The sequence below is a fragment of the Cuculus canorus genome, chromosome Z (genome assembly GCF_017976375.1).
Source record: "Cuculus canorus isolate bCucCan1 chromosome Z, bCucCan1.pri, whole genome shotgun sequence".
Taxonomy (NCBI): domain Eukaryota; kingdom Metazoa; phylum Chordata; class Aves; order Cuculiformes; family Cuculidae; genus Cuculus; species Cuculus canorus.
Window position 1 is genome coordinate 56,925,604 of NC_071441.1, and position 13,664 is coordinate 56,939,267.

Here is a 13,664-nt window from a genome sequence, read left to right on the forward strand (position 1 = left end):
GGCCCCTTATGCCTAAGAACTGAGTCCCTGGATTGTCTTGCTGTTCTGCATCAGATTTGGGGTTTTCTGTGGTTTACTTAAAATTTTTGCCTTTTCTCCTGTGTGTGTTTCGTGAATGTACTTTTGTCCTGGGGGAGACAGTGAGACCACTTCCTTTGCAGTGCCATCACTGTGCTGGTATCGCACGGCAGACATCTCACTTTTGTGGCAAATACAGAGTCCCTGTTTTCCCAGTGCCTGGCTGAAACAGGTGCCTGAAGGGAAAGATCTGGTTAAAATTTGTCCAGACTAGTTGGAAATTAATGTAGTAGCTTAGTGAAATCATCTATGGGAGATGGAGGGAGTAAAAACCCCATTTTTGAAAGTTATGCCCATAACAATCATGAAGAGGTAATGCCTTAATACATTACTCTCCTATGAAGTACAGAGTGTAAGGAGTTAATATTCCTAGAAATTTCATGTGAGGAGTACTTGGATGAGAATTCCTTGACATTCTGGAGTACAAAGTACATGATGACTATGTTTCTCAGTCTCCGGGCAGGTTCGTATCTCATACTGTCTAATTTGCTGGTTTCTTTTCTCTGGAGATGGGGTTTGGATATTACTTGATTTTCTTTCCATCTTTCTAACTGAAGTTCGTATAGGACCATAAGAAATGCGTTGCCATTTCTCAATGAGTGATCTCTAGTACTTGCTTTTCAGATAGCTGGTTGCTGGTTTTTGCCTACCAAAGCTCCCTTCAGCATGTATCCAAGGACTCTGGACATTTCTGGGGTTAAAGCATGCAGGGATTTTTTACTTTTCTTTTGAGATATGAATTCTGTTGTAAGTTGGTTTTATTAAATATACCACATTGAATCCCCACAGGTCTTGCTCTCAGAAGGGTAGTTCGCAAGCTCATAGAAGAACTCTCAGGTTCCGTGAGCTATTGTTTGCTTCTTATTCATCACCTAACAGACTATTTCTAACAGACTTTCTTTTATAGTGAATAACCTTAAAAAGACAGTTTTCTTTCAAATGAAATATTAACTGTTAGAAGTACCGATATCCTCTTATGTATGTCATGAATACTGTGTTTTCAGTTCTTCCAGTATTTATTATGTTTGTCTTGCAGTCTTACAGGACTTTCATATACCAAGCATTGTCTAAACAAAAATCCAGAAGACTGTTTAAATCCCAGTTTTCTTCTTACTCAGTTTTATATACATCTTGTTGACTAACTTGGGAAAGTGAGCCTCTTTTGAGTTTTCCTAGCTGTTGGACATTGCTTTATGTTTCTCAGTTCTGTAGCACAATATCTTCATTCATTTTATGAGGCAGTAAAAACACAAGTATTCAAAGGCTTAACTATATACATGAAAAAGTCTTAACTATATACATGAAAAATGCTTAACAAGATTTCTGGGTTGCATTCAAAGCAGTGGGACCAACAGCACGGGGTCATTCTGCCCTTCTGCTCAGCTCTGGTACTGGGAGCTCTGTGTCCAGTTCTGGCGTCCTCAGAGCAGGAAGGACATGGAGCTGTTGAAAAGAGTCCAGAGGAGACCCTGACCATGATCTCAGGGCTGGAGCAGCTCCTGTATGAGGGCAGGCTGAGAGAGTTGATGTTGTTCCACTTGGAGAAGAGAAGGCTCCAAGGAGTGCTTAGAGCAGCTTCCAGTACTGAATGGGTCTACAGGAAAGCTGGGGAGGGGACTCTTGATGAGGGAGTGCGGGGGTAGGATATAGGGGAATGTTTTTAAACTGAAAGTGGGGAGATTGAGATGAGACCTTAGGAAGAAACAGGTTGCTCAGAGAAGTTGTGACTGTCCCATGCCTGGAGGTTTTCCAGCCAGGTTGGACAGGGATTTGAGCCCCTGATCCAGTGGAAGGTGACCCTGCCTATGGCAGGGGGTTGGAACTGGATGAGCTTTGAGGTGCCTTCCAGCCCAAACCATTCCATGATTCTATGGAATAGAATCATACGTAGTGTGATTTACTGTGATATGTTATAGCTAGAGCTGGCTAATATAAAGGGCTATAAAGGGATGGATAATATGATCTGTTCATAATTAAAATTACATGTAAAAATCAGCTTAGTTTGATCCCATCTAAGTCTAACTATGTTTTATTCTTTCCTGTAAACCAATAATTTTGAACCAGCAGCAAGGAACAGTATCCAGCTGGACCTCTCTCTCTGTACTGCTTGGGTCAGAGGCTGAGGTCCAGCCTGAGAAAATCACCCAGAGAGGTGTGGTGTACAGATCTGACAATGGAGATGAGCTTCTCCAGGGGTGCGATCCCTCTGTGAACCCCAGTGCTGCAGACCAGCATCAGTTTTCAAGATGTCCATATCTGGGAAACGTCACCTGGCCATGCTTCTGCTGTTCTCCAGCCATGGAGCACCTGTGATGTTTAGAGGAAACACTTCAAGAAAACAAAGCTTTTAAAGGAGTGGACTTCGGGGCTTCTCAGCCTCCCTTTTAGTTCCATTTTCTATGATACCATGGTCAGTACTGGTTTACCACGCTTTCATTAAAATGTTTTTAAATTTTGCCTTTTACTGTGATTTTATGCTAATTTTCCAGACAAAAGATTTTATCGGATTTAGTTGTGATGTTTACTTCTTCTGCTTGTTTGTGTGACAAGTTCTTTCTTCAAACCAGCGAATTAATTCCTATCCATGGAAATAATTAACCTTTTCTTTCTTACATTTTGGTCTTTGTTTTATGCCTTTTGGGATTATTTCTCCACATGAGCATTATTTATGAGAGAGCAATTAATATTCCCCTTAGACTGGTTTACTTTTGCAAGAATTAAGGTGTGAAGGAATGAAAAGTAAGGCTGTTGTTTCATGGAGGTAAGTGGCCGGTCAGCAAAGTGGTTTAAATGACTTTCCTGCCTAAGTAGAAGTGAATTTTTTTAGAATTGTTTTAATTTGTTGGTCTTCACTGAGCACAAAAGTTTAATGCAATGCTGATTTGAATCACTTTTTTTTTTTCCCTGACCTGTCTTCTAGCTCTTTCTTTTTGTGGTCTGGAACTTTGAGCTCTACATGATACCACTGGCTTTGTTGTTGCTGCTGGCATGGAACTACTTCTTGATCATATCAGGGAAAGATAACAAGCAACATGATGTGGTAAGTCTTCTCTACTTCAAGCACGTACATGTCCTTTTCTTTTTTTTAACTAGATAAAATTTTGTAACTGAGTTTAAACTTGACATCTTTTTGAAAATGTCTTGGTTCACAATGTTCGATGGACAATCTTCCGACCTGCAATTTAATTTTTCTCCAGCTGTCCAATAACTGTGTCTGTTTTTGTTGGAAATGTCGTGTAAAAATATAGTGGAACATGTGCTATCCTCAGAATATGGTCTGTGTGGGAGCAGAGATGAGAGGCTTATTGGTCAGGAGAAGGCAAATTCTTTGAAAACGATTTTGTGTGGCTAAGTCCGTATGTTGCATTTTTTATTTCACATATTGAAGTTAAAGGTTAACTGATTCCAGTTTGTTAACAGTTTCAGAATGTATCACATTTTATTGGAATTCACAGTTTATCATTAATATGCTATCATTCATTGAGCTCAATATAAGCTTTTTTTATTTACTTCTCCTCTTCTAAAGCGTCATTTAATTAAACGTACACAGTTTGGATAGAAAGCAGTAATCACTTACTGATAACTGATATTTGTTAAAAATAAAAGCATGGTTCAGATTTTCAGAAGTACATAACAAAATTTGAATTTGTGTTCTACGCTGCACAATTTTTCTTGTATCCAGACATCTTAGGGATTTTGCATGTATTTTATGGCTTATTAATTTGATATTTGTACAAGTATTCATATCCCAAAAGCTGTCTAGGATCTTACAACCTGAATGGATAACTGGATGGGTAAAGAAGACCCCAAATGGTTTAGATAATTGGTCTCAGAGGACAGTGGTTGGTGGAGGTAGGTAAAAAGCAGAGTAACACAGTGCCCAAGGACATGTACTGTCTAACATCACCATCAGTGACCTGTAGGAGGTGACAGAGTCCACTCTCTTCCTGTGCTTTTTGGTGTCACCCGATATATGGGACCAGTTGATACACTGGATCTGCCAGATCTGTGTGGGCTGGAGAAATGAGCCAATAGGAACCTTATGAAATCCAAGAAGATGAAATGTGAAACCTTGCTCTTGGGAAAGAATAATCCCTTGCAGTGATACATGCTGGGGACTGATTGTTTGGGAAAAAGCTGTCTAAACTGGGCCTGGGCATCCTGGAAGACAGTAAGGTAAACATGAGTCAGCAGCATGCCTCAGCAGGAAGGAAGTCCGGCAACATCTTGGGCTGCCTTAACAGAAGCACAGCCAGCGAACAGAGGGAAGCAATTATCCCCACTGCTCAGCACTCATTAGACCACATAGAATTATAGAATGGTTTGGGTTGGAAGGGATCCTAAAGATCATCCAGTTCCATCCAGCTGCCATGGACACAAACACCTCCTACTGGATCAGAGTAGTTATACTTCAACATCTAATATAGCATCCAGTTTGGAGCTCCTCAGTCAAGAATGACATTGATTAACTTGAGTGAGTTCAGCAGGGGGCTGGCAAGATGTGGAGGGTGCTTGAGCATGTGTCATGTAAGAAGCTGAGGGGGGTGGGCCCACCCTGGAGAACAGAAGACTTCAGAGAAACTGAAGAGCAGCCCTCTGCTACCTAGAAGTCCTTAAGAAGGTGGAGCTCTGCTCTTCAGAGACCTGCGGTGGAAGAGGCAAAAGGAAGGAAAGAAGGTTCAGATCAGAGAACACAGTTAGTAGTGGAAGAGGTTGCCCAGGGAGGTTGTGCAGTTGCTGTTGGAAGTTTTCAGGTCTTGACTGGATAAAGCCCTGAACAAAACACCACAGGCTGACCTCGCTGAGGTCCCTTTCTGCCTGAATGATCTCATGACCCTAGTGTCTAGCAACTGCAATTATTAGCCACCACAGGAACTGACAGACCCTGATTCTGGCACTAGTATTACCTGTCCACTTCAGGAAGACTGTTAGACTTCCAAGGGTCATTTAAAATTAAGGGTGGGGATGACAGAGGTGTTCGTTAATGCCACAGGTTGTTAGATTTATGGAAGAAGCCTAAGATCAAGATTTAAAAGATACATTATTTAGATCACAACGCTTGGTCTCCAGCTGCTGAAATGCTTACAAGCTTCTCAACCTGAAGATTTCATGAGTAACTGTAATCCCTTGTGAAAGGAGAGATTTCATTTGTGAGCTGCAATGCTCTTCATTTGCCTCTGAAATACCTGCTGTTTGTGAAGATTAATTGGGTCATGTAACTTTTCAAATAAAATAATGAAGCTATTGATGGACTTTCTGTTGAGGACACCAAATACTGCTCTAAATTTTAGCTCTTGCTGAGGCTGCTTCAGACCAAGCTATACAGCATACATCAACACTGTCATATTTGGTCATATTCTTCCCAAATATTTGATATGTGCGCTATTAATTACTATTTTTTGTTTAGGTGTATCAAAAATAAATTGGGACCTTATTTTTAATCAGTTGAGCTTGGTTGTCATCATGGTGAGCATCTGTCTTGTATGAAATGATCTGCAGGCTTATTGGATGCCTTTCTAATTAACTCGCAGATCTTCAGTAATATCACAAGCCCTTAGCTCAGGTCATTAGCAGAGTATCATTAGATTAGGAGTAATTTAAATATTTCTGTTTTCCTATGCAGAGTGTAAATATTAACTAAATTAATTAAGTAGTGTTTCCTAGTAGCTAGAAAATGCATTAGGATTCACATGATCCAGCTTCTGTTCCCAGGTCTCGAGAGATTTCTTGTGTGCCTCAGTGAAATCATTGACTACTTACCTTAGGAATGGCATCTGTCTTTAGAAATTTCTTTGAAATCCTCAAGCTAACGATAAGACAAAAAGATAAATGTATTTGTTAACTTTTCTTGCTTAATTAAGACATTACAAGTATACTTAAAAATTGCATGTACTTTATACTTCTTTAAAATCTATGGGAAATACTTAAATCTGCAACCTTCAAAAGGAGCTCAGAAGAGTTCTTTTCCATTGCAATATGCCTACAAGAGAAAAATAATTAGAAGTCAGGCATTAAGGATTGCACTCTTCTGCAGTTTCTCTATTGACATGGCAGATGGGCCAGGTTTAACCCACCGTTGTTTAAACCACCATCTCTCTAGAAAAGGTATCATCTGTTGTGTCCTCTTGGGCATCAGTTTCTTTGAAATAGTTTGGAATTTAATTTCTTGTGCAATAATTCACCCACCAAGCAATCTGGGTTCTTCTCTCATAACATGAGCCTGCGCTACTCGTTTGAGTGCCAATATGATTACTGTGCCATGTACTCTGACTCCTAATAAGTTATACAGGGCCCAACACAAAAACAGCTGGGACTGTGCCTGTAACTTTTTTATTCGACAAATTAAGGAAATCAGTGATGCTTGCCTTCATAACAGTTCCCTTCTGAGCTGACCCACAGCTGCACACAGTGCTGCCAATGCTCAAAGCAATTCTGTGGAGCATTTTCTGAAAGGCTGATGACTACCTCCATTGGTTTTAGTTTCACATCTTCTACCAACAACAAATGGGTTCCTTTGAACACTGACTGTAGCCTTGGGAAGAGGTAGGAATTGCAGGGAGCCAGGTCTGGTGAACAGGGTGGATGATCAAGCAGAGGTATGTTGTTATTAGTCAAAAACTTCATAGATAGCTCTGAGGGCTGGGTGTGAACTCAATGTTTACTGCTGCACACCAACAATTTCTGACCAAGAGTAAGAAAATGCCTCTGTTTGAACATGTGTCCATTCAGACTGACATAAGCAATTGAGCTGAGACTTGTTTCACTGTGGTAGGTCAAATATATTCTATAACATCTTTGTCTTTTCCCCTCCCACTCTTGGTTCCTGAGCTATAGGGTTAGACTTTGTGTTAGACCTTGAATGTGCAAATTCTTCTTTCAATTAAAAGTGCGATGATGTTGGGGCAAGGGAGAGCCCCAAGTGTATTTTCAAATAGGAGACAAATCTATTGGAAAGTCCAGCAGAGGTGAAGGAGCACATTAGGCATTACTGCTTTCATGGATTCAGCTGGACTCTCTTTGTAGGATTGGTCATCATTGTGGTTTTAGTGAAACACAGGCACAAACTTCAAAAGGAACAATGGATTCCTTATCTTTTATACCTTCAGATCAAGATAATTTGTGTTTCTGAAAAACAGGCTTTCATGAAATATAAAATCTTGCATTAAATGCTGGTGTAAATGGATGTAGATAGATGAAGATTTAGTGGATGGTTCTCTAAAATGCACGTAGGAGAGTTCAGAATTGATCTAAAATGAATGAACTTCTGGCATCGAATCATGTAGCAGGTATAAAAAGAATAACAGAATGAATGTTTCCTTCCTATATTAAACAAGGGAAAAATGACTAATATGCCATTCTGAATGCCTTCCTCTGAATTTTGTAGTAAAGTTTTTGCCTGATGCTTATCTGTAGCTGCTTTCTCCAAGGATCATTGCACTTCCTTATAATCATTTTCCTAAACATCTGACCTCACAAAATAATTTTTTAGCACAACTGCTGTTCTCATATTAACGTGTCACCCCCTAAACAGGCAAGACTAGAACTGTGTGTGTTGTATTGCCTTTTTTTTTCCCCTGCTTTTTTTCCAGTGTCTTTTTCACATCCTCTGAGGGAGAGGAGAGGTAACAACTGCTGCCAATTTCTGTCCCCACCGCCCACTGCTCCTTGTCACCTGCACTGGATCGGTATGGAAAGGAGCAGCATGGAAGCGCTACTCCCTACGTGTCATTGTCCCTGTACCTATGACAAACATAGAAGAGGATGGCATGGTGATAGACCACTTGGGATGCTCAGGGAGAACAAAGATGTATTGAGAGCAAAGAACTAACTTATTTCATAGCAGTCTTGATTCTTTAGGGACCCCAAAACACATCTCACAATAGACAGATGAACAGAAATGTTCATATAGCTGTAATTGAAAGACTTCTAGAAATATCCAAACTATCAGAAATTATACTGGGCTTTAAAGCTTCTTTTCAGTCTTTTTAAGAAACTACTTAATATTTTGATGTTTTCAAATGTGTTCTACAAAAAAAAGTTCGTTTTTAGAGCTTGGAGAAAACAGCAGCACTGCTATCTGGGGTCTTTTTTTTTAACTCCTATTTCTAAGCAAATGTCACAGTTATTAGAACTACATTAGGCTGGTGGGAAAAAAATCTCTGGGTTTTATTTTTTCAGCTTTTCTACTTCAGGCTGTGTTCTGACTGCCTGCTGGAGCTGCCTAACTTAAGGAATGGTCAGATAATCCCTCAAAGAGATTAAAAATGTTCCTGCTCTCCAGCTGTTCTTGTCCCCTTCTCTGAGATGAAACATTTGATCATGTGGTTGGAGTGTGCTGTATTATGGATGAAACCTGGTTTGCATAGTTATCAATTGACTTCTTTTCCCTGTGTATGTAACTCTGATTTCACAATTAGAATAAACGGTGACAGTCTTTCAGCTGTTGGGTCACTATAACAGGCACATTGGTGACAGGTGATGTGCGGTGTTCCTCAAGGGTTGCTATCGGGACCAGTATTATTTAGGGTCTTTGTCACAGACAGGCACAATGGGATTGAGGGCACTCTCAACAGTTTTTCCAGCAAGACCAAACTGTGTGGGTCAGTCAACATGCTGGAAGGAAGCGCTGCCATCCTGGACAGGATTGAAAGCTAGCCTGAGGAGAAGGGCTTAGATGTGCTGGTGGTTGAGAAGCTTGCCATGAGCTGGCAATGGGTGAGTTTTGAGGCCCCTTCAAACCGAAAGCATTCTATGTTTCTATGATCTCCTCTTGTGACACTGCAAGTACTTGTTCTTTCTTGACTAAATAAGTAGGAAACAAAGAGTCCAGATCATCTCCACTTCTGTCCTGCCATTGAAGAGGAAGGGCTGGAAAAGGAGTGGACAGATCTGGCAGGTCAACAACCAGTTGCACAGCAGTTATTGACAGCAGGGACTTGGTTTTTACAACTGTGTGATCCTCCTAGAGTACTGAGTACTGCTAAGAAGAGGCAACATCTACCTGAACAAATGGGGCAAAACCTTCTTTCCCAGAAGCCTGGCTAACCTGATGAGGGGAGCATTAAACTAGAAGTAATGGAGGAGGGAATTGATGATGACCTACAATAACATGAGGAGGTGATGGTCTGAGATGGCAAGCAGAGGGTGCAAGGTGGACAGGAGAGATCTCACAATCAACAAGATGGGGCAGAGGGGGCCCACCCTACGGGAAGGTACAAATGAGGGGATTCTGCTGTGGAAGAGGTCTCACACCTTCTCTGAGAACCCAATGTGCCAGGGCATCTTTCCTGAAGTGTGTATGCACTAGTGTGCTCAGCACTGGAACAAGTAGGAGTTAGTAGGTCCATATCTGCATGCATGATCACAGAGATGTGGTGCAATTGCTCTCACAACCATTATGCAATGGATCCACACTGGGAGGAACTCAACAATGTGTATAAATACTGAAAAGAGCAGAAGAAGAGAGAGGCAGGCACTTCTCAGTTATGCCTGGTGACAGGACAGTATCCACAAGCACAAACCATAAGGTGAAATTCCATCTGAACACAAGAAAGCACTTTTACAGTGAGTGTGGTTATGGCCAGGACCAGGTTGCTCAGACAGGTTATGGAGTCTGTATAAATGGAAGTATTCAAGATCTTACTGAACACGATCCTGGGCAACCTGCTCAGAGTTAAACTTGTTTAAGTAGGGTTGTCCCTACTAGTCTCTAACACTCTGGCTTTCTGACTGAAGATCTTAACCTTTTCTCTCTTTGTTTACAAAAATTTGTAATGATAGGACTAGAGGCAATGAGTATAAACTGGAGAGGGGCAAATTTAGACTAGACATAAGGAAGAATTTCTTCACCATGAGAATGGTGAGACACTGGAACAGATTGCCCAGGGAAGCAGTGGATGTCCATCCCTGGAGGTATTCAAGGCCAGATTGGACAGGGCCTTAGGCAGCCTGATCCAATGGGACGTGTCCCTGCCCATGGCAGGGGATTTGAAACTAGATGATCTTTAAGGTCCCTTCCAACCCAAACCATTCTATGGTTCTATGATTCTATGATTCTCTCCTTTAGGTCTACTATTTGTTAGGGGGTTTTCCAATCATGTTAAAATTTTACATAAGAACAATGCACATGCCTGGAGTAACCTGTGAACGTTCTTCTGCCATACATACCTCTATGGAGAGGACATTTCATCAGTTCACATCCTGCACCTATAGTTAATATTAGAGCCTTTAAGGAAATAGTAAATAGCTAATTTCCTCTTGAAACTTCAAGCTGCACATGTCATTGCATAGAAAATGATGGTGAGCAGCTGGGAGTTAATGTGCCATACACAAATTCTTATGAATCTGTATAATAGAGTAGATACACATATTATTAATCTTGCAAGAGTGATGTAAAATGGCACAATACCTTTTTTAATTTCACTGGAGACTTTTTGTGAAATAGGCATTGATGATGTAAGTTTCTGGAGTACATGTTTCTTTTAAATGTCAGAGCTGGACACATTTATGGTGAAATTTTGAAAACAGAAGAAATATAACTGATGGTAAAGACAACCCTTCACTTCAAAATTTTAATCATTTTCTGTAGGTACTTTACATATAATCATCTAATCCGATATTTATAGTGAGGGATTTTTTTTATCTGTATGTGTTTTCTGGGAAAGGGGAACTACAGGAAAGATTGGGAGGACTCTTTACAGAGAGTGCAGGGATAAGCCAACAGGGAATGGTTTGGAGCTGAAAGAGGGAAGATTGAGGTGATACCTTAGGAAGAAATGTTTTGCTCTGAGAGTGGGAGGGCCTTGGCACAGGTTGCCTAGAACAGTGGTGGCTGCCGCACCCCTGGAGACGTTCAAGGCCAGGTTGGATAGGGCTTGGAGCAATCTGATCTAGTAGGAGATGTTCCTACCCATGGGAGGGAGGTGAAACCAGATGGGCTTTAAGGTCCCTTCCAACCCAAACCTTTCCATGATTCTATGACGAATGGGAAGGAGGATGCTTACAAATATGTCCATTTCACTGGATTCTTTGTTTCCTCAGGAAAGAGTGGTAAGCATGATGGATTGAGTTAGTTATGCAGCCTCAGCTCAATTGCCCAGAAGAAGCTCAGCTCAGAAGAGATTTTCTGATAAAGTCTGATCACTCACTTCTTGGGGCAATGCAACACTGACTGTCACAGCTTTTGTTGCTGCTCCTGTTAGGGGCAGAGAGAGCCACTTTGCTGTACAGTCAATACAGAAACCAGTCCCAGCAGGAAAGTGCCTTACTCTACCTGTTCCACTAAAACCTGAATTACCAAGCAAATAAGCAAGATTGTAACTTGGGGCTTTTGTGTTTCTTCGCATTGTGGTCTGAAAGCATGAAAGCACAGTCTGTAAGTTCTTAGTTAAAAAGTTTTCAATGTGTTTCATCTCTAGATGAGTACAGAACAAACACGAAGTGCTTCAGATCCATTGCCTGTGCAGTACTGAGGTTGTTTGTGCTTGAAGTCACAGAACTGTAGAATCATCAAATGGTTTGGGTTGGAAGGGATCACAAAGTCCATTCAGTTCCAACCTCCTGCTATGGGCAGCGACACTTCCCACTGGATCAGGGCCCTCCAAGCCCCATCCAGCCAGGCCTTGAACACCTCCTGGGATGAGGCAGATGCCACTTTTATGGCCAACGTATGCCAGGGCCTCACCACCCTCACACAAGAGAATCCAGAAGTCTTCTCCTGCCTAGAAGTCAGCACTGATTCCTAACTGAGGACTAAATGCTGGCTGTGGCTTTATGGGAAAAGTCACTATCATTGTTCCTGTGTTCTATCTAGAGAGCATCTGGAATATGCTAAAACCAGGCAGTCAGGGTTTGAATTCCCTTCCCCTCACCCCCGACTCTCAGGGAGAGGGGAAATGAGACAAAAAAAGACTTGCAGTTCGGAAACTGAAACTACAACTTTAGTGAAAGAAGAAGAAGAAGAAGAAGAAAAAGAAGAAGAAGAAGAACAAGAACCAGAACAAGATCGAGAACAAGAACAAGAAGAAGAAGAAGAAGAACAAGAAGAAGAAGAAGAAGAAGAACAAGAACAAGAACAAGAACAAGAACAAGAACAAGAACAAGAACAAGAACAAGAACAAGAACAAGAACAAGAAGCGCTGGAGAGCAGACGAGAGAGAGAGTCATGGCTAGGAGGAGCTGGGCTCAGAACTGCATTCAGGAACGCACTGATCCAGAATCAGGAGGAATCAGACAGGTGAGGTCCTTGCTTAGTGTTGGCCATCATAGAAGAGGATGAGCCCCTTGTGGTCTCTCAATTTTATACCAAGTATGAGGTGTATGGGATGGAATCCTCTGCTGGCGAGGCTGAGGTCGCCTGTTCTGTCTGCCCTTCCCTGCAGGTTCCAACATTTTGCCAGCTCGAGGATGGCCTTGGTTACTGTAAGGAAAAGTATAAACTTTGGCCTTTCTGCATACCAGTGCCCCGTGTTATCATTGCCAGAGAGAAACTACCTGAAAAAACATGCAGTTTGCTTTCAGAAAATTAATTTACTTAGGCAAGACTGAGTTAGAATCACAAAATTTACTCTAATTTAGCTCAAATCACAACACTTGTGTTCCCCTCTGCACCTCAAAATAGAAAGTAACCCTCATTCTGTTTCTGCTTGGGCCAGATGGCAACTGGCACATCATTGCAAATGGTGCAGCAATGTCCATGAGCTTTTTCTCAAAGCATGCAGTCTGCTTTGCTTTTACCAAATTAATCAGAATTGCAAACTTGCTCTCCATTTGTTGTAATTAATAAAATAAGTTGTAAAGGCTTTTGCAAGCAGGTCATCGTCTGTCTGCATTTCAGACTGTCAGAGCACAAAGACCACCAGCAACATGTGCTTGAATATTAAGTATTCTGTCTTCATGCCACTGTTTGTTCTTTCTATGCAATCCATATAGAGCTGGGGACAAAAAACACACCATGGCTTCACTGTGGGACAGGGTTTGGTTTTTTTAATATATCAGAAAAGAAACATGAAAATGTCTGCTTAATCAAGCATTTAAATTTTATTAATCAAGTCTAATTTTTATGAGTGCAAATAATAGCTGAAGCTGGACAAATTTGCTCTAGATTGCATCAGAAACATAATTTTAATATTTAATGGCCTGCTGAATTTAAATGGAGAATTATCCTTATGAAACATGCTCTTCATAATTTGCCATTAAACGAGAAATGAACAAATCAACATAAATCTTACATAAAGGTTATTTAACTAAATGTTAGTACTTTAAATATTTTAAATGCATGATGCCCTAATTTAACAGTCACACATTGCGCTGTGTATAGGTACAAGTTGAGCAGGAAGCCTTTTTCCTCTGAAGTATAACAGAATATAAATCTGCAAGTGGCAATCTGGGCTACTGCTTAAAGAGGAGTTCAGTGCCACAGTTAGAATCCTTGCAACAGAGCTGTACATACGGGACCAAAGCATGGGATAATTTGTTTCTAAAACTTCACATAGCTCATCCAAGTAGCAGGTACAGAACACAAATACACTACAGAATTGCAATATTTTGGCTGGGTTTTGTTGCTTGAAGATAGAACAAAAACTCCT

At 41.0% G+C, this 13,664-nt stretch overlaps 1 protein-coding gene across 8 annotated transcripts in view; it reads left to right on the forward strand.

Moving 5' to 3' along the window:
- Positions 1-13,664, forward strand: part of MCTP1 (multiple C2 and transmembrane domain containing 1) — a 305,483-nt gene that overhangs the window by 237,926 nt on the left and 53,893 nt on the right. For 7 of the 8 annotated variants that reach the window (XM_054055209.1, XM_054055208.1, XM_054055213.1 and 4 more), the window contains one exon: positions 2,999-3,118. In XM_054055209.1, coding sequence (XP_053911184.1) covers positions 2,999-3,118 — 120 coding nt within the window. Of the gene's footprint in view, positions 1-2,998; positions 3,119-7,667; positions 8,173-13,664 lie in introns of those variants that run through there. The other variant, XM_054055211.1, reaches the window with a different exon arrangement.